Raw genomic sequence first — 18,377 nt, forward strand, 5'->3', positions numbered from 1 at the left:
AAAACCAACCAATGACAGTAGTGAGGCCACGTGCCCACCAGCCTCACTCGGCTTTCTCCACAAAGCGTCTTCAGCGCTGGAAGAATCACGCGCGCATGCGCTGGCGTCCCCGCGCAGCCGCAGAAGCGCCTCTCAGCCTTGGAAGCTCGCGCACATGGTCTAGCGCCGGGTCTCAATCCCACCAGCTTTTGCGAACGGAAATCAGAACGAACGCCCAGCTACCGAGGTGGGCACTGCCGGTCGCGGGGTAGGAAGCAAAGCCCCTCCCCTCGGCTATCTCCCTAGCAACGTCCCACTCCCCAACCATTGCGCAGGCGCCCGCGGGATTGGTTAAGAGCCGCGCGTATTGGAACCTGAGTGCCGCGTGCTCCCTGGTGCGCGCGATAGTTTCGGAACTTCCGGTGTCTTCGAGGTGGAGGCATCGCGTGACAGAACCCGACTTCCGGTAGGAGGATAGCTTTTGAATCTGTGGTAGAGGTAACGGTTTTTGGCCGTTGTCGCTCCAGAAGGCTGGATTCGTCTACTGGTGTTGCGTCCTCTCCGGAGGCTGGTGTGTCAGGCCATGATGCAGGAACAGGTCTGTTAGCGGCACTGCCCCTGCCCTTGAACTTTCTTGTCTCGGTGTGCGCGAAAATCCGTTGAAATACGATTCGGCTTAACGGTTGGGGAGCTCCGGGGCGGCGTGGGGGGGCGGGGCGGCGTGGGGAGCGGGCCGGGTGGGGGCGGGGCGGCGTGGGGGGCGGGGCGGGACCGGACTTGCCTCAAGCGAAGTGAAAGGACTCGCTCTTCGGAAAGCGTGAGTCTACGCTTTAATTTCGGTAGCGCTCTGAGGGGTGGTTCAGGGTGGTTTCCGCCGCCTGTCCCGGGAAGCCGGCGCCTAGGAGCTTTGGAGATTTGGCCATTTTTTGAGTGCTGTGCTGACTTTCTGAGACAAGTAGATCCTCTCTCGTTCTTTCTTTTCCTCAGCGGAGGCGGGGGGTGGGGTGGGGCGAGAAACTACCCAGACAAACTTTATATAGAATTTTGAGTTGAAAGAATTTAATGAACTGGAACGCCTCGGTGGCTCGGGGGTTCGGCTCAGGGCGTGATCCCGGGGTTCCGGGATGGAGTCCCGCGTCGGGCTCCCTGCAGCGAGCCCGCTTCTCCCGCTGCCTGGGTCTCGGCCCGTCACGAATAAATAAATCTTTAAAAAAAGAATTGGTGAACTAGAGAGCTGATTCGGTAAAAAATGTTTTGGAGATTGAAACGTTGATTTTTGAGGCTTTGTTGGTAACCTCGTTTGATCAGTGATTGTTCATTCTTACTGGTTTATTGTAAATACGTATACGAGGCGAAAGAAAATAAAGACGTGAGTTGAGCACGATCGTTTGGTAACTTGGTTAAAGATCGCTTCCTTCCTCTACCTGGCCCTCCCCAAATTCGGACTGTTTTAGGGTTTTAAACTACTTAATGTTAACAAATCGTGATATTATAAGCAGCTTTTCTGCACGGTGTTTTATAAAAACAGGGCATGAAAAAAAAAAAAAAAAACAGGGCATGGGCTCAATTCAGTGCCGGGCGTTGGGATACAGTCTGCGCAGCTTTATCTTACGTCTGGCAACTTTGGGGTCGCTTAAGTTTGATATGGACACAGGAAAGGCTCGTTTTGAGAGTTTGGACAGGATTTTTATAAAATGTTCCAGTGTATTGACACAGGATTTATTTTTTTAATTGGGTGTTGTCGTTTGCCCTGTTTTTGCTGTGTATATTTTGCAGTGGTTTTCTGGTGAAAAACGCTGTTTTCATCCTTCATATTTTCGATCAATTGATGGCAAGTGAATGCTTTGCAACTTTGGAAGCAGAATATTCAAATGACTTTTGATAAATGCCTTTAATGTCTAAAAAACGTCTTTTTAAAAACTAGATGGTTTCTTGTTCTTACGTTCATTATCAAGAGTTTAGGTTTTCTATCATAAAATATAAATGAGCTTCATTTTAAGTAAACTCGTTTTGCAAGATTTTGAGTTTAATGAATTATATTAATTAATTTTGCATAATCCAGGCATGATTGGGCTCTAAGAAAGCTTTGCAGAAACTATCTTATGTAAAGAATGGAAAGGAACTAAAATTGATGCTGTGCCTGCTGTGAACCAGACATGATACTCTGTGCTTAACTATGTCATTTAGTCTTACATATTCCTGTGAAGTAGATATTATTCTAACTTAATGAGTTAAGAAATTGAGGCACAGAGAGGTTAAATACCTGCTTGGAGCAAAATAGCAAATTTTGCAGTTTGAATTTGGATTCAAGTATTTTTTAAAGCCCAGTTCTTTGCATTATGTTCTGGTATTTAAAATTTGTTTACAGGGGCACCTGGGTGGTTGAGTGCCTTTGGCTCAGGTTGTGATCCTGGGGTCCTGGGATTGAGTCCCACATGTGGCTCCCTGCGAGGAGCCTGATTCTCCCTCTATATATCTGCCACTCTCTGTGTGTCTCATGAATAAATAAAATCTTTAAAAAGTAATAATAAAATAAAATTTGTTTACAAAAATGGTTGAGGGGCATCTGCCTTACGCTTGCTCAGGTCCTGGGATCAAGCCCCAGGTCTGGCTCCCTGCTCAGAGGGGAATCTGCTTCTCCCTCTCTTTCTCAAATGAATAAATAAAATCTTGGAAAAAAAAGAGAAATAGTTGTTATAGCTACAGTGTACAGGGGCAGTGTGAATGAAAATTAAATTATGACCCTGAATATTTATTGTCCATGTGCTCCATGACAAATAGTTCTATTGGGAGGATGTTATGAATACCCAAATGATGAAATAACGGTAGTGAACAGTGGGTGCCTTTGCTATGCCAGCCATGCTTTTAAGCACTTGACACTGTATTAATTAATGTAATCCTCATAACTTCATGTGAGGTCTGTACTATTATCCCCATATTACAGATTTTTTTAAAGAACTATTTTTAAATTTTTATTTATTTATGATAGTCACAGAGAGAGAGAGAGAGAGAGAGAGAGAGGGGCAGAGGGAGAAGCAGGCTCCATGCACCGGGAGCCCGACGTGGGATTCGATCCCGGGTCTCTGGGATCGCGCCCTGGGCCAAAGGCAGGCGCTAAACCGCTGCGCCATCCAGGGATCCCCATATTACAGATTTAAAAAAAAAAAAAAAAAGCACAGAGCAAACAGCCAGTAAGTGGAGGAGCTGGGACCTAAAGCCCAGGTATTCTGACCCAAGCCTGAGGTCTTTATGCTATTTGGTGTTTCCCTTTGTGTAACAATTACCTCAAAAGCATTATTGTGTGAGCTTTCTGGTACTTTGGGGAAAGCAGTGTCCACTTCCAGATGGGATGACTTAGCACCTTTCCTTTGTGGAGATAGAACTTGAGTTGAGCTTTGAAGTTGAATAGGTTCTTCTAGGTGAGAACCAGCAGGGTATTGTGGGTAGAGGTCATGAGAGTGAGAGGTTCAAAGAGTGCAAGATTGGTGATTTGTAAATGTACCACAGAGGTAGAAATGTCTGGATTCTAGTGGTGGACTCAATGAATGTTGCATCTGTGTCTAACTACAGCCAAGTTTTAGTTGCAGTGTCATTAATCCAGTAGGGAATTGTCTGATTTTAAGAGTCTAAACGGTGGTGGTGTAAGTTGTCTATAAAAGGCCGATAGTAAATATTTTAGGTTTAGAGCAAGGGGACAAATGGTAAGAGGTGATCTCACTTGAGGGATGTGGAGGCTCCTGTGTGAGGATCTTGTAAGCCATAGTAGGAGTTTGGATTTTGTTGTTGTCAGAGAAGGGATTCCAGATGATTTTAATAATGAATAAGTCAAGCCCATAGACTCTGGAGCCAGACTGCACCACTTACTAGCTATGAGACCCGCATAAATTATTTAAACTCACTTAGCCTCAACTTTCTCTTAAGAAAAATGGGGGTAACAATAGAGCATGCCACATAGGGTTATTATCAGGAATATTTAATGAGGTAACACACATCAAGTGCTTAGATCATTGCCCGGCACAGAGTCGGCTGTAATATCTGTATTTTACAGGTATTAATATATCTGTACCCTGTGGTATATTCTAAATTTTCTATAGTGAAACATATTTGATGAAAAATTACATCTATAAAATAAAAAAAATGTTGGAAGTATGATGAGATTATAGGAAACACTATTAGAGTTGGGAAATTTGAGTTCAGTATTCTCATTCCTGAAGAGTTCAAGTAGAGGTACAAGACTACTCTGCAGTGTTCTTTGTCAGATCTGTAAATTGGGGACTGCTTACATAAATGATGGCCTATCAGCAAGATAGGAAATGAGGACATTGTTAAAGTGACTATAGTATTTCTAAAGGTATTTGTTTGGAAAGACTTCTCCCATCATTGATTACTTTAGCCTGTTTTGAGCTTTGGATCAACTGACTTGCACACTGTGTTCCCTCTTTTGTGTCTTTTACTCACTTCTTTATGATTGTGAGATTCATCCTCGTGTGTAGCAATAGTTGGTTCATTCTCATTGCTGTGTAGGCTTCCTTTGTATAAAACACAACAGTTTAATTATTATTAGTCTTAAAACCAGAATAAAACAACCAGTTTAAAGCTACACCTCAAATTGGAAGGGTTTTTTTGGGGGGGGTGTTCTTTGTTTTTCTTTTTGTTTGGAAGTAGAGAGAGCATGTAATTGGGAAGGAGCAGAAGGAGAGGGAGAAAGAATCTTTTTTAAAAAAGATTTATTTATCTGAGAGAGAGAGAGAGAGAGAGAAATAGCATGAGCAGGGGAGGGGCAGAGGGAGATAAACCCAAGAAGACATAGGGCTTGATCCCATGACCCTGAGATGGTGACCTGAGCTGAAACCAAGTCAGATGCTCAACTGACTGAGCCACCGAGGCATCCCTGAATAAAGGTTTATTCTAAATCACTAATGGAAGTATTATTGTTTTGTCATTTTCTAAAATTCAGCCAGTACTCCAATTCACTTTGAGTTGGCATTTGGAGAACATATTCCTATTAATATGTGAGGTAACTTTTTTATGTGTTGCTTTTCAGGAGTAGGTGGTTTACCTGCCCTGGGTGACCAGGCAGTTTCACAAATAAGTCCTCCAGCAAGCTTAAATATAAATAGGCCCAACTCAGAGGAAGTGGAGTGCTGCTGTTGCACAAAAAAGATGTCTAGCGGCTCCAGTGAAGCTGATGTGGTTTGTATTTCAGATTGAAAAATCTGTCTTTGTTCTTTTCATTGTGCTGTGTTTCTTTTCTAAATTTAATTTAATTCAATGAAATGCAGAAATAACAAGTTCATAAGTTTTGACAGTGATCTATAAAGCTTCAAAAAACGTTCATATATAAGTTTTTGTGAACAGATACTAGCATTTCTCTCAGGAGTTGAATTGCTAGTTCATAGAGTTAATGTAAATTTATGAAAATCTGCCAATCTTTCAAAATGGTTGGGCTATAGTACAATTCTGTCACATCCTAATATTTTTTCTGATTCCTGAAAGTGAGTGAAAATATAGATTACTAAACTGTATATAATTCGGCTTAACAGAAAAAGCATTTCTTTACTTAAATAAGGATGTGGGTATTAATGCTACCTAAACACTATTGGCAATTCTCATAACTTCTATCAGCCCCAGTATCTTTTCATCTTTGGAGTTAATGTTACTGAGAATTTCTTTCTGACATAAATATGTGGGAGCAGTTTGAAAAGCATAAGGCTATATACAGTATATTTTTATAAGAACTAATCTATAGCCCATTCCATATTACTTTGGTTATGTTTTTTGAAACAAAGACTATATAGCTTCTATCTGTCTTTATTTTAACATTATTCATATAGTTTATAATTCATTCTTAGAATGCTATTAATAAATGAAATGTAATATTTCAGGTTATTTATTGTGTATTTATTTATACCCTATCCTATTCCAAAAAAATGTTTTAAGGTGATAGAGATTAATTTATCAGGAAAAATGGGTGCTTAAATGTTTCCTATTTTGTCCACAGAGTGGCACTGTTGGATTATTTAAAAATCAAAAGTTTTGTAACACACACACACACACACACACACACACACCCTGTTCTCTGTTCATGGTTAGAAATAACTTGCTTTTCTCTCTTTCTCTCTCTCTCTGCTTTTTTTTTCTCTCTCTCTCTCTCTATCTCACACACACACACACACACACAGTTCTTTGTTCATGGTTAGAAATAACTTGCTTTTATAGCAGTTCTGGTGTCAGGTTACTAGATTAGTCTTTCTACCCTGAGGTACTCAAGAGGTTAATAACCTCAATGGAAGATTATATCTTAAGTGTAGTTAAGATAATGAGAAGACAATTTTTCAAGTACACCTTCTCATGTAGTAGTATTTACAATGGACGAAGGTCCTTTAATATCCCCAATAGGCTTTTGAAGCTTCTTAAAAGTGAAATTGAAGTCCTCAGTTTCTCTTTCAGTTCTGTCTTTCATCTTTCCTTTTAATTTGTTAATACATCTTCCTTAGATAAGAACACGAATACCTGCTTATGATGATGATAATACTGTTCTTTATGCATATGAACCAAACACTGCATATATCAATAATGTAAGTAATGTTAATTGCCATTTGCCAAATATATTAACACTTAACCATTTTAAAGAAAAAAGTCTAAATTCTTCATATACTATAGAGTTCCTCTAAATTCACACAAAAAATATTGGCCTCCACTGAATTTATTTGCTTCCTTTCATTAGACAGTGAGCACTTATCCATTTTACCTCCCTTTTCTTTATGTTGTAGGAAGTTCAGGGCAATTTATACTCCTTTTCAGTACAAAACTCAAAACCTAGGTCCTTCTGATAAAATAAATTCCTATTTCCTCTCTTAATCAGCAGTTATCATTTTCATTCTCATATTAATGTGTGGTTTTATTTTATTCTGTCGCTACTTTTTTTCTAAGATTTTATTTATTTATTCCTGAGAGACACAGAGAGAGGCAGTGACACAGGCAGAGGGAGAAGCAGGCTCCCCATGGGGAGCCCGATGTGGGACTTGATCCCAGAACTCTGGGATCATGCCCTGATCCGAAGGCAGCCGTTCAACCGCTGAGCCACCCAGGGATCCCTTGTCTCTGCTTTAGGTTAAGATTTCTGAACCCCTTTGAAAAGTTGGTGAAAAATAAAAATTTAAATAAATAAATGTAAAGTGTTTTTTCCTCCTAGGATTCAAATTAGCTCTTACAAAAGTAAAGCATTAACTATTTAACTTTTAAAATATTAGCAGGAAAACGTTATGTCTGAGACCTCCTACAACGAAGAGCAGCAAAAAACAGTGCTGGATGTCCTTACTCACTGTCAGGTACAGAAGTTCTGTCTCTCAAATGTAGATTTCTGAAATACTATGTTAAAATCCCGGTTATCTCATATAAAGCATACAATGAATTGAAATTTTGCTGTATCAAATTCATTATGATTATCCCTTCATTGTGATGATTTTTAACAATTTCTGGTTAGAATAGCATCTCCAGGTGAAAATCTTGAAATACCAGTATGTACATCTGGTAGCTTTGTTTTAAAAGCCTTTAACTGAAAAAAATGTATGTCATGTTGTGCAATATTGAATTAATTTCCCCTACAAAATCTTTAAAGGAAATTGCCTGATATGGATAAAATTTAGTATGTGCTGCCTAAATGCATTGCTGAGATACCGCAGTCAAAAAAAAAATGGCAGCTCACCATTGTTTTTTTTCAAGGATTTGGTAGCTGCATCCTCTAGAGGTAGTGAAAGTTTATTTTTTAAAAAATAGATGTTAAGATCCAAAGTTTGTTAGTTAAAATGAGCTACCGTGCCTAAGTCCAGAATCTTTTGGTGAGTCTTTATCACTCTTATTGAGAACAGAAGTGGATAGCTTCGAAGGAACACGTCAAGTCTTTGGGGAAGGATGTCCAGAGTGGGGGGGACGGTTCTGATTTCAGGCAGGGCCCTCTCCGGCCTGCCTCCCGTGAGCATCCACGACGCCCCTGGCTGGGACGGCTCCGCCAGGGCCTTCTCTCTGAGCGACTGTGTGAGATGTGGTGGGCTAGAGCGTGGGGGAGGAGAGATGCTGGGGGCCCTAAGTCACAGCCCTGAAACGGATCAGCAGGGAGCCTCCCCATTTCTTCCAGTATGTGAGTTCTCTCCTTTCTTCAGCCCCTGTCCTCAGCGGGCTAGACCTGTTGCTGCACACTTCCAGCTTTTCTTTTTCTGTCCTTGCCCAGAGTTCTCTTTAGGGAGACCCCAGCCCTATACAGGCTGGGAAACAGAGGGGGCCCTGCTGGGACCCGTCCACTGCCCTGTGGCCTGTCCACAGGGCTCGAGGTAGCTCCCTGTCTGTCCCCCTCAAGCTCCAGACAGCCCAGCCCTCGCTGCTTATTTCAGGAGAGGTGGGGAGTGAGGCTCAAATCCCTCCATGTCCTGATTCCTGGCCCTACAGCCAGCCACTGGCCTGGGATCTGGCCTTCGGGCCTCTCCCTCTCTAAGGCTAAGTTAGCTGGCACTGCTCCGCCTCTGAGCCTCTTCCGTGGGCTGGGACACCTCCGTTTGTGAGTGGCCCGCTCCTGCACCTTCCGCCTCTGGCTCCATTGCTCTGCCTACCCTCCACAGCTTAAGGCCGCCTCCTCTTTGGGCCTCCCATCTCTCTTCCTGTCGTGCATTCTCTCTCCTTCCCTTAAAAATACAGCTCTTTCGGGATCCCTGGGTGGCGCAGCGGTTTGGCGCCTGCCTTTGGCCCCGGGGTGCCATCCTGGAGACCCGGGATCGAGTCCCACGTCGGGCTCCCGGTGCATGGAGCCTGCTTCTCCCTCTGCCTGTGTCTCTGCCTGCCTGCCCCCCCCCTCTCTCTCTCTCTCTCTCTCTCTCTCTGGCTATCATAAATAAATAAATAAATATTAAAAAAAAAGAAAAAATCCAGCTCTTTGAACATTATTTATGTTCACCGGCTAAACATCTGACTTCCGGTGTTCTCTCTGTTTGGGTAATTTTGAATCTACTGTCCTTCTGCCTTCTCTGCCCTTCCCTGCGTCTTTACCTAGTGAACACCATCTTGTCTTAATCCTCAGTGTAGATGTCTTCATTGAAAAGCCTGCCACCACTGCCAGCCTGGCTTAGGTCTTGCTCTTCTACGCACACTTAGCCTCCCATTCCTGCCTGTGTCAGAGCCATCAGAGGCATATAGGAATATTACTGGATGATTGAGCATTACTGGACCAGGGGTTGTGTAGTACTCTTGTCATGACGTTAATATTAATAACCATACCACTGCGCCTCACGTTGTCCTCAAGGGAACTGGGGGAGAGATTTCTCATCTCGATTCTCTACATGAGGAAATTGAAGCACAGAGAAGTTAAGGAACGCGCCCAAGGTCACACAGCTGAGAAGCAGCAGAACTCTGGTCTTTGCACCCGTGTGTTCCCCGAGAGCCTGCACTGTTCACCTCAGTGCTGTCGGCTGGAGGGTCTCGCTTGATCATGCATCAGAACCACCTGGAGGGCAGACAGCTGCCCCCACTCAGAGTTCCCCAATTCAGTAAGTGGAGGGCAGGAGCTCATGTGTTTCCGACAAGCCAGTGGGTGACTCGTGCTACTGGTCTGAGACCACACTCTGAAAACCATGGCTCCTGGCTGCCCATCACTTTATTGAAATTTCTCCCCAGCTAACACGGGGAGCTCCTTAGGGCAGGATCTGTTGGTTGTCTTGTTTCCTTTTTTTTCCTTTTCTGTCCATAGTCCCGGCACCTAGCAAAGCCATTCTGATAGGAAGTAGGCCCTCGGTACATGTTTATTTATTTGAATGAATGAATGAATGAATGAATGAATGAGGAAATGGTTCTGGCCTCCTGTGTAAGTATTTTTTTCTGAGTATTTTGAAATTTCTGAGTATTTGAAGAATTCTCGGGTTTTATTAGTCACATACCTGGTTGGCTGCGAGGGGACATGTCCTGGAAGGTTTTGTAAGGTTGTTGATTGCCTGATTTCAAAATACTTTGAAGTCAAAAGTCACATCTGTTATATTTGGCTCACTGTTCTTTACAGAGTGGAATGCTCATTGCCTGTGAATTCACACCATGATTAGATGGAAAGAGGTTCTTTGGCCTTTTAGCAGATTTGAAGTTTTCTTTCCTAAAATAGCTCTTTGGTTGATCTAAAAGGACTCCATCATAAATGTGGTGGCTTTAAGATTGATGGGACGTTTACTTTCTGGTTTAGAGCTTCATTAAATGCCTGTATGGCATGGAGTAGTTGAGTAGGAGGCTGGGGCTCCTATCTCAGCTGGCTCGGCTTGGCATCACCAAAACCAGAGATCTGGTTCTGACAGCTTGAGAACTTTTCTTTGTTTCTGGCAGTCAAAATTGGGCTGCTTTGTTGTGTTACTTTTGAAATAGAAACTATTAATAGCTTGTATTATAATAGGTCATCTATGATGCTATTCAAAACCTGGATAAGAAATTTGATGTCATTCATGGAAAAGTTTCAAAAATCCACCGTTTTCGTGCAAAAGCATTGTGGCAAAATCGCGTGAGTGTTATAAAAATATTTTCACAACTGTAGTAGACCCCTCATTTCTAAAGATGCCAATGAGTTAGAAATGAGAAGGAACTATTAACTAAGTGATTAGCAATGCCAGTTGATTCTTGCTGTAGCAGCAGATGGGAGACTAAAACTTGTTGGGAAAATGCTAAAGTTTAAGTTTGAGAAATGTATGACAATATTTTTACGTTTAAAACCACAATATATAAAATTCAGTTAAAGTGTATGGTTGAGGAAGAACAAAAAATCATATAATCAAAGTAGAGCATTAATATTTAGTAATATAAAACAGTGTTATATGAAAAATAAATTTACATTTACTACTTCCTTTTTTACTCACTGACAGTTGGTTTATGCTGGGTTTGTGTCATTTCAGAAGCCACTTGGATATGCCTACAAAAATTATAGTTACCTGCTTTCCAGAAAGATCAAATTCCAGAAAATGAGAAAAAAGGAGCCTCCTTCTTCATTCTCTTACCCTGAAAGTTATAGCCCAACTATGCCAGTAGAAAGGCCCACAAGTGGTTCCCCACCCAATATTATAGGATCACCTTATCGTTCAGAGGTGGGGTCCCCAGAACAGGATCGAGAGTCATTCCTCCAGGAGCAGGAGCCAAATCTGAGCCAGAGTCCGCCACCTACTACCATCTATTCTTCACATTCATTTCAGCCATATTTCTCATCTAAAGAGCCAGTGCAGGGCTCCTCTTCCATGCCCTGCTATCATAGCCCTGGGGCCCATAGCAGCAGCATGTTCTCACCTACTCGTGCTTCCACAGCAGCACCTGGTGCCATGATGGCACAAGGTGAACCCAGTCTGGTACATAACCCTGAGATGATGGCTTATCCAACTTTAATGGAAAAGCAGAGCCTCAACCATGCTGCCTCATCTCATTGTATCCCACCCAACTTTGGTGAGTGTGAAATGACAGATATTACAGGTAGCACTATTTAACCTATAATCTTCAACATCCTTGATGCAAGGTCATTTCTCCCTACATAACATCTCTTCTTTCAGGATAATGGTCAGGTCAAGTTTGATTTGTCTTTTTCTCCCCATTGAAGCTACAAGTTCACCAATTCGAGCTAACCCAGGTTTCCTGAAACGAGGCTTCCCTGATGACCCTTCAACCTGGTCCGTAGATGAAGTGATCGAGTTTCTGAAACACAGAGATCCTCAGACACTCAACCCCATCGCTGATCTTTTCAGGCAACATGTAATGTATATTTTGATCTGGTTTTCCTGCCATAATGCGTTTTTCTTTTCTTTTTTTTTTTTTTAAGTAATCTCTATACCCAAAGTAGGCCTTGAACTCAACCACCCCAGATTAAGAGTCGCATGGTGTAGGACTGAGCCAGCCAAGTGGCTGGCTGCCTGCCATAATGCTTTTGAATGACCTCTGTGCAGGCCCTTCAGTTGGGTACTGGTTAGTTGTACACATGGTGTGGGGGGACCCCTATCAACTGATTTTCCATATGTGAGAAAGGTCACTTTGCCCAAAGTTAGATCCTTAGCCAATAGAGGCTGGATTTAAATAGGAACAACCTGACAAGGTGTCTTCCTTGATATGATGCCCAATGAATGCAGCAACTGATTATTTGGCTCGGTTCTGTCAACCTTATATGGTTATTGACTATTTAGGATGCTGATCCCCTCATGCCATTTGCAAAGTAACATCATGGGCTAATTTTTTTTTAAGTTCTAATTTTCATTGTACTTAGTAGAAAAAGTGCAGAAGGTGCCTGACAAAGGCAGTACTAAGGAGTTTTTCAGGTCTTTTCAGACAGTACAGTTTTATTGTTAAACCAGAACTTGTGAAAACCAAGTAATATGTTTCAACATCAGTTAGTAAAGAATTTGAGGAGGGTGCCTTTTGACTATCAAGTCATAGTTTTATAGTGTTTTCTAATAAAATTAGTGGCCATATATTTGATATACCCTTTTCAATATGGCAAGAAAATAATTAGTTTTTAGCATCTAACTGGCTTCAGGCAACTAATTTATTAGCTTTCAACATCAAGGCAACATATAGCACATGTACAGTTTGTATGGATGCTGACATCCTCAGATTCCAAACTGTTCTAAGAAAGTTAATAGGCATCTGAAACTCATTTCTATCATTCATAGTTTTTAGTCTGTCATAGATATGCAGTATTTTATTCCACACAGTATTTAAAGATTGGCAGTTTGATGCCTAGGACATTTTTAAGATTTTAGGTTAGGAGCACCTTGGTGGCTCAGTTGGTAAAGCGTCCGCCTTTGTTTCAGGTCATGATCCCAGGGTCCTGGGAGTCCTGGGAACAAGTCCCAGGTCAGGCCCCCCTTCTCACTCTCCATGTCCTTCTGCCCCCCTCCCACTTCGTGCATGCATGCATGCGCACGCTGTCTCTGTTTCTCTCGCTCTCAAATATTTTTTTAAAAAAAGATAGGTTAAGTTTTCTTAAAATTCGAAGTATATTTATAAATGGTCGAACCATGCTTCACTGTACAAACTATATTTTTTAGTTTTCAACAAGCAGGTATATACTCAGAATGTTCTTGTATATAAAGAAATGACCATTCTGATAAAATATGAGCACATTAACTAATTAATTGTCATTTCCTTCTGTCTGTAGGACATTGATGGGAAGGCTCTGCTATTGCTCAAGAGTGACATGATGATAAAGCACATGGGGCTGAAGCTAGGGACAGCCGTGAAGTTGTGCCACTACATTGATAAGCTTAAAGAAGAAACATTCTTTAACAATTAAAAACATGTTTGTGTAAGTTTAGCTTGGATTTCAGTCAGGGAGACAAGTGCCATCTTGGTGTAAAATCATTTTTTTGCCCTTAGAAGTTTTTGCTGTGTAGAAGGTTCCTCTAAAAATATGTTCTATCCAGAATTGCAGATCTATATTACAGTCTGGTCTACTATTATAGAAGCCATTTAACATGTTACTATTGGCATATTCAGACTGGGAGTTTGTTTTTCATATCATTTTATTATTTTCATTTTATAGTTGACGAATGTACTTCATACAGGAAACAGAAACACCTCTAATTTTTGTTCATCTTTATAGAACCAAAAATAGCTGAATCCCAAAGAGAAAATACTAGAGATTGACAAGTTCTCTAATAAATCCATGGGTTTTTCTTACAAGAAAACTTAAAGATGCAACTATAGATAGATAGCATCTTTCTAAATGTTTGTTACTGTAAGGTTCCGTTCATGAGCTACCAGTTTCCCAAAAGGGAAAGCCATAGAAATTAATTTCCTGTTATTATTTCCGTATATGTTATATTCCTACTTAAGATTAAAAGCAACCTTATAAACCTTTCTTGAAGTATTATTACCAGTTTTTAGATAAACTGTCAGATAGAATGGTTATTTTATGCAAGTGGTACTTATTTTAAAACTTAGATATTTTGCCTAAGCTTGGACATTTCACTAGGCATTCATTGCTCACATCTCTCTGTAAAGATGCCTGTGTCCAAATACTTAAAAGATATATACTTTATTGTGTTCAAAAGGATACTGTTCCATATTTATATTTTGTTCTATAGATGAAGTATACACATAAGTAAATCTTTTCTTTTAGAATTTAAAAATAGCACTTTGTACTTCCACAGAGGTAAAGATAATCTATTTTTAGTGAGATGTTTTTATTCTGTTTACAATACTCACATCATTTGCCATCACTAGTACCTCTTAGCTGACTCTTCAGGGTTTCCATACATGGAAGTTCTCTGTTTTGTGCAATGTTCCTACTTCATTTGCTTTCTGAGCCATTTGTCCTACTAAACTTTAGAAGATACATTAGTTCTGATATGTCATTTTAGACTTTATTTTAAAAACTAGAACTTTTAAGAGAAACATGTTCATTGTTACTGTTTTATTATTTATTATCTTATATAACATTTGATGTAGTGTTTATAAGCTATAAGAATCGGTGCTAAGTGTATTAGCCATTTGTTACAAATGCCAATAAAATGTTCACCAGGGGCAAAAATGTACATTTTCCTTTTTGAAAACCAAATGTACATTATAAACAAAACCAATTATTTACTGGGCACGTGATTTAAAAGGTGCTTTTTTTTATGTTCATCTATGTTATTTTTATTTCTTTTTAAGACAAGATTCTATTTTAAACTTGATCTTCTCTCAAGTTGTTTGTGTGAAGATGCTGTGCCCAGTTGAACAGTCCTCAGGTGTTTGTATGAATACTGTGTTTTACAATTTTCAGATTTTAAAATTTAATAAAGTTTTAAAACCACAATAATGTCACAGTCTCCACTTTGACTTTTTTTGCTTTCACTGCATGACATTAATGTACGAATTTATTAGAGTTGATAAAGAAACACTTTACTAAGTGTGTGGTTTTGTGTCCAAATACTTGCCCTCATTCTACAGTTAGGCTGATCCCTAGCAGCAAGGGCTGATCTCTTGTAGGGCCTTAAACTAGACCCCAGGGGAGCAGTACAGGGTTCCATCAGTGAGCTTTGTGCTCAAAACTTGTGGTTTGCAATGGTACTGATGATGCAAGTGTGCTAGAAAATGACAATGGCCCCCACAGATCCCGTCACCACCCCTGCCCAGGGGGTGGGGGGGTGGGGGGGTGTCTACATCTGGCTGTCAGGACCTGGCTGCCCTTTTACTCCTGGGGGCCAGGAGCCATACTGCCTTTCTGCTTTCAGCTCTCCCAGCTTACAGGGTGGAAAAGCCTTAGAGGCTCAGGCTTTTGAGGTTGAATCGCCTTCAGTGTGACCCCTTGCCCCCTCCCCTACAGCATGTCTCGGAAGCAGGAGACATGGCTGCTGGTTCACTGGAGACGACAGTGCCCTCGCTGAGGCTCCAGGGCTGATGTTCTAGTGGCTGGGACGGGGATGTCACTTTGCCGTCTGGGACCCGGGTGATTGAGAACCCCTCGAGCTTTACTGTCTGCTTTGTAAAATTTTAGTCCAGAGATACCGTTGCCACGTTAGGCTCTTGTGAACTCTCCAGGCTTTAAAAGTGATCTTCCCTCTGGTTTTGCCTCAGTCCATCCTTCCAGCCCCAGCTGGCGGCATTCTGCAAGCTGACCTGTGCAGTCCCCTGGGCGCACACGGCGCTCGCTCTCGTCTCTGTGTGTTTTCTAATCGTCCTGGAGTCTGCGGTCCAGAGTAGGACTTCCCAGACTTTTAAACGCGGGCCCCTCTGGAAGCATGAAAAAGCCAAGGCCTTCTGTAATCTGATTAGAAATTAAGAACTAAACGTCAGGAGTAGGAGCAGCGTCGTGGGGAGGCAAAGGCCTGGTTCTGAGGCTACCTAAGGGAGCGCGCACACCTGGCTGAGTCCGCGCAGCACGGTTGAAATCCTGGGGCTGCCTGTACCGGGAGGTGCGGGACTTGCTGGTGTTTGGAAGGCCCCTGAGGCTGGTCCGGGGGACGAGGGCGGGCTCCAGGCACGGAGGATGTGCGGCCCGCGCCGGCGAGCAGACGCAGAGGGCGCTCCTTCCTCCACCTCGCCAGGGCGCTCCTTTGTCCTCCCCGCGGCGAGGCGAGCACGTGCTCAGCTCGAGCTGCCCTGCTTCTCCCGGCGACGCTGGAGGTAAGTGGGCACTCGGGACCCCGCTCTGGCGCCTGGGGCACTCGCTGCCCGGGGCGGGGGGAGTCCCTAAGGCGAAGGCCACCTATCTGCTCCCCTCGAGCTGCCTGGAACGGAGCGGAGACGCCCCAGGGTTCCTGGAGAGGAGAGCCGCGGGGGGGCGCACGGTAGAGCAGAGGGGCAGTTCCCGGCGACGGCGACGGCGAGGCGACGCGAGAGGGTCCCGGCCCCTCTCGCCGGGACTCGCGTGCGGCGGCACCAGGCAGAGCAGGAGCGCTCTCCTCGGACCTGCCCCACGCCCACGGCTACCAGCGCTCGGAGGCCGAAAGGGCGGCCACGGCCGAGCAGCAGGTCTTGCCGTGAGCGTGCGTCCTAGCTCGGGCGCGGCCGGCGCTGCGCAGGGGCCAGCACGGTTCGGCTCAGCTAACGTTTCCCTGCATCCGCCGAAGAAAACAAGGAGGAAGCTGCAAGGGTCGTAGAGTAACGCAGTCTGTTGTTGTTGTTGTTGTTGTTGTTGTTTTAAGATTTATTTATTCATGAGACACAGAGAGAGGCAGAGACACAGGCAGAGGAGAAGCAGGCTCCCCGCGGGGAGCCCGATGCGGGACTCGATCCGGGATCCCAGGATCACACCCTGAAGGCAGCCGCCCAACCGCTGAGCCACCCAGGGAATGCCTGGAACTGCGATTTAAAAATAAAAATAGAGGGATCCCTGGGTGGCGCAGCGGTTTGGCGCCTGCCTTTGGCCCAGGGCGCGATCCTGGAGACCCGGGATCGAATCCCACATCGGGCTTCCGGTGCATGGAGCCTGCTTCTCCCTCTGCCTGCGTCTCTGCCTCTCTCTCTCTCTCTGTGACTATCATAAATAAATAAAAATTAAAAAAAAATAAAAATAAAAATAGAGAAGCTCAAAGCCGTGTTGGTGTTGGTAATAAATAAAACGTCAGTCTCCATTGGCTCTGGTAAATGTTCCCTTCTTTTTTTTTTTTTTTTTGTTCCCTTCTTTTTAAAAAGCTCTGTGACTGGGAATCCCTGGGTGGCTCGGCGGTTTAGCACCTGCCTTCGGCCCAGGGCGTGATCCTGGGATCCCGGGATCGAGTCCCACGTCGGGCTCCCTGCATGGAGCCTGCTTCTCCCTCTGCCCATGTCTCTGTCCATCTCTCTCTGTGTGTGTCTCTCATGAATAAATAAATAAAATCTAAAAAAAAAAAAAAAAAAAGCTCTGTGATAGTACATTTCAAGCCCCTGCAGAAACAGAAGAGTGTAAGGAACCCGGATCCCATCCCCCAGCCTCAATAATGATGAACCCATGACCAGTCTTGTTGCAGCCAAACACCCACCCGCACCCCCCAATTCCACGTTGATTTGAAGCAGATAGGACTTATCATTTAACCTAAAGAGGTCACTACATATATTAAAAAGATAAACATTTTATAAAGTAACCATACTACTGCCACACTTTAAGAATGCATTTCTAGGACTGTTCTCTAATGACAGGAACCAGGTTTCCTCGGAGAAATGTCTGTTTCCAGGACCGGCGCAGGGAACATTCCAGAAGAGTCTGGAGCATCTTGTAGCGCCAGAAGGATGTGCTCCAAAAAGCACAAGGATGGGGCCTTACAGCGGGACACGGGAGCCAACTGAAAGAGCTCCCGGAGCCTCAGTCTGGAACCATCTGAGCAACAAGCAAAGCAGTATTGGATTAGAACCCAAAGCGTAAAAGAAACACCCACGAGTGCGTGGTTTACTGCTGTAAACAAGCGACGGAAGAAACGAGCAGATGGGGGAGAATGGATCTGTGCGGAAGGACCCCCAATAATGTAGAGTCTCACTCGGTCTTCCCATGAGGAAAATCACCAGACAAATCCCAACTGGAGAACATTCTTCCAAACACCTGATGGGTACACCTCAAAACTGCCAAGGTCCTCAAAAACAAGCAAAGTCTGAGAAACCGTCACAGCCCAGAGGAGCCCAAGGAGGCATGCTGACTAAACATGATGTGGGACCCTGGATGGGACCCTGGAACAGAAATGGGCAAAAACTGAGGAAATCTGAACACAGCGTGGGCTTTGGTTCATAATAATATATCAGTGTGACTCGTTGTGGCAAATGTACCTAAGATACTAACAGCGGGGAAAATGGGTGTGGGTACTCTCTCTACTATCTCAGTACCTCTCAAGTAGATCTAAAACTATTCTAAAAATTTTAAATTACCTGAAAATGAACATTTCCTCCATATCTTTAAGCAGGCATGTAGTATTCAAATCTCTTTTTTTCCTTTTCTTCCTTAGTAGGCT

At 43.2% G+C, this 18,377-nt stretch overlaps 1 protein-coding gene across 4 annotated transcripts; it reads left to right on the plus strand.

The window, feature by feature from the left end:
- Nucleotides 1-237: 237 nt before the first annotated feature.
- SCML1 (Scm polycomb group protein like 1) lies at nucleotides 238-14,776 on the plus strand. 4 transcript variants are annotated; one of them, XM_055338507.1, is made up of 7 exons: nucleotides 238-577; nucleotides 5,024-5,172; nucleotides 7,233-7,310; nucleotides 10,400-10,504; nucleotides 10,893-11,430; nucleotides 11,582-11,733; nucleotides 13,133-14,776. In XM_055338507.1, the coding sequence occupies exons 2-7, from the start codon at nucleotides 5,143-5,145 to the stop codon at nucleotides 13,265-13,267; spliced, it is 1,038 nt and encodes a 345-aa protein (XP_055194482.1). In that variant the 5' UTR covers nucleotides 238-577; nucleotides 5,024-5,142; the 3' UTR covers nucleotides 13,268-14,776. The 4 variants fall into 4 exon arrangements, with proteins under 4 accessions (XP_055194482.1, XP_055194484.1, XP_055194483.1 ...); XM_055338508.1 differs by lacking the exon at nucleotides 238-577 and adding an exon at nucleotides 746-796; XM_055338509.1 differs by lacking the exon at nucleotides 5,024-5,172.
- Nucleotides 14,777-18,377: the final 3,601 nt, after the last annotated feature.

The sequence above is a fragment of the Nyctereutes procyonoides genome, unplaced genomic scaffold (assembly GCF_905146905.1).
Source record: "Nyctereutes procyonoides isolate TBG_1078 unplaced genomic scaffold, NYPRO_anot_genome, whole genome shotgun sequence".
In the NCBI taxonomy this organism is placed as follows: domain Eukaryota; kingdom Metazoa; phylum Chordata; class Mammalia; order Carnivora; family Canidae; genus Nyctereutes; species Nyctereutes procyonoides.

Bases quoted from the DNA above. Each gene is read 5' to 3' on its own strand.
- SCML1 (XM_055338506.1), top strand. From the start codon at position 5,008: ATGTGTTGCTTTTCAGGAGTAGGTGGTTTACCTGCCCTGGGTGACCAG. The intron at 7,311-10,399 runs GTACAGAAGTTC...GTATTATAATAG, and splicing joins ATGTCCTTACTCACTGTCAG to GTCATCTATGATGCTATTCA. The intron at 11,734-13,132 runs GTAATGTATATT...TTCTGTCTGTAG, and splicing joins CTGATCTTTTCAGGCAACAT to GACATTGATGGGAAGGCTCT.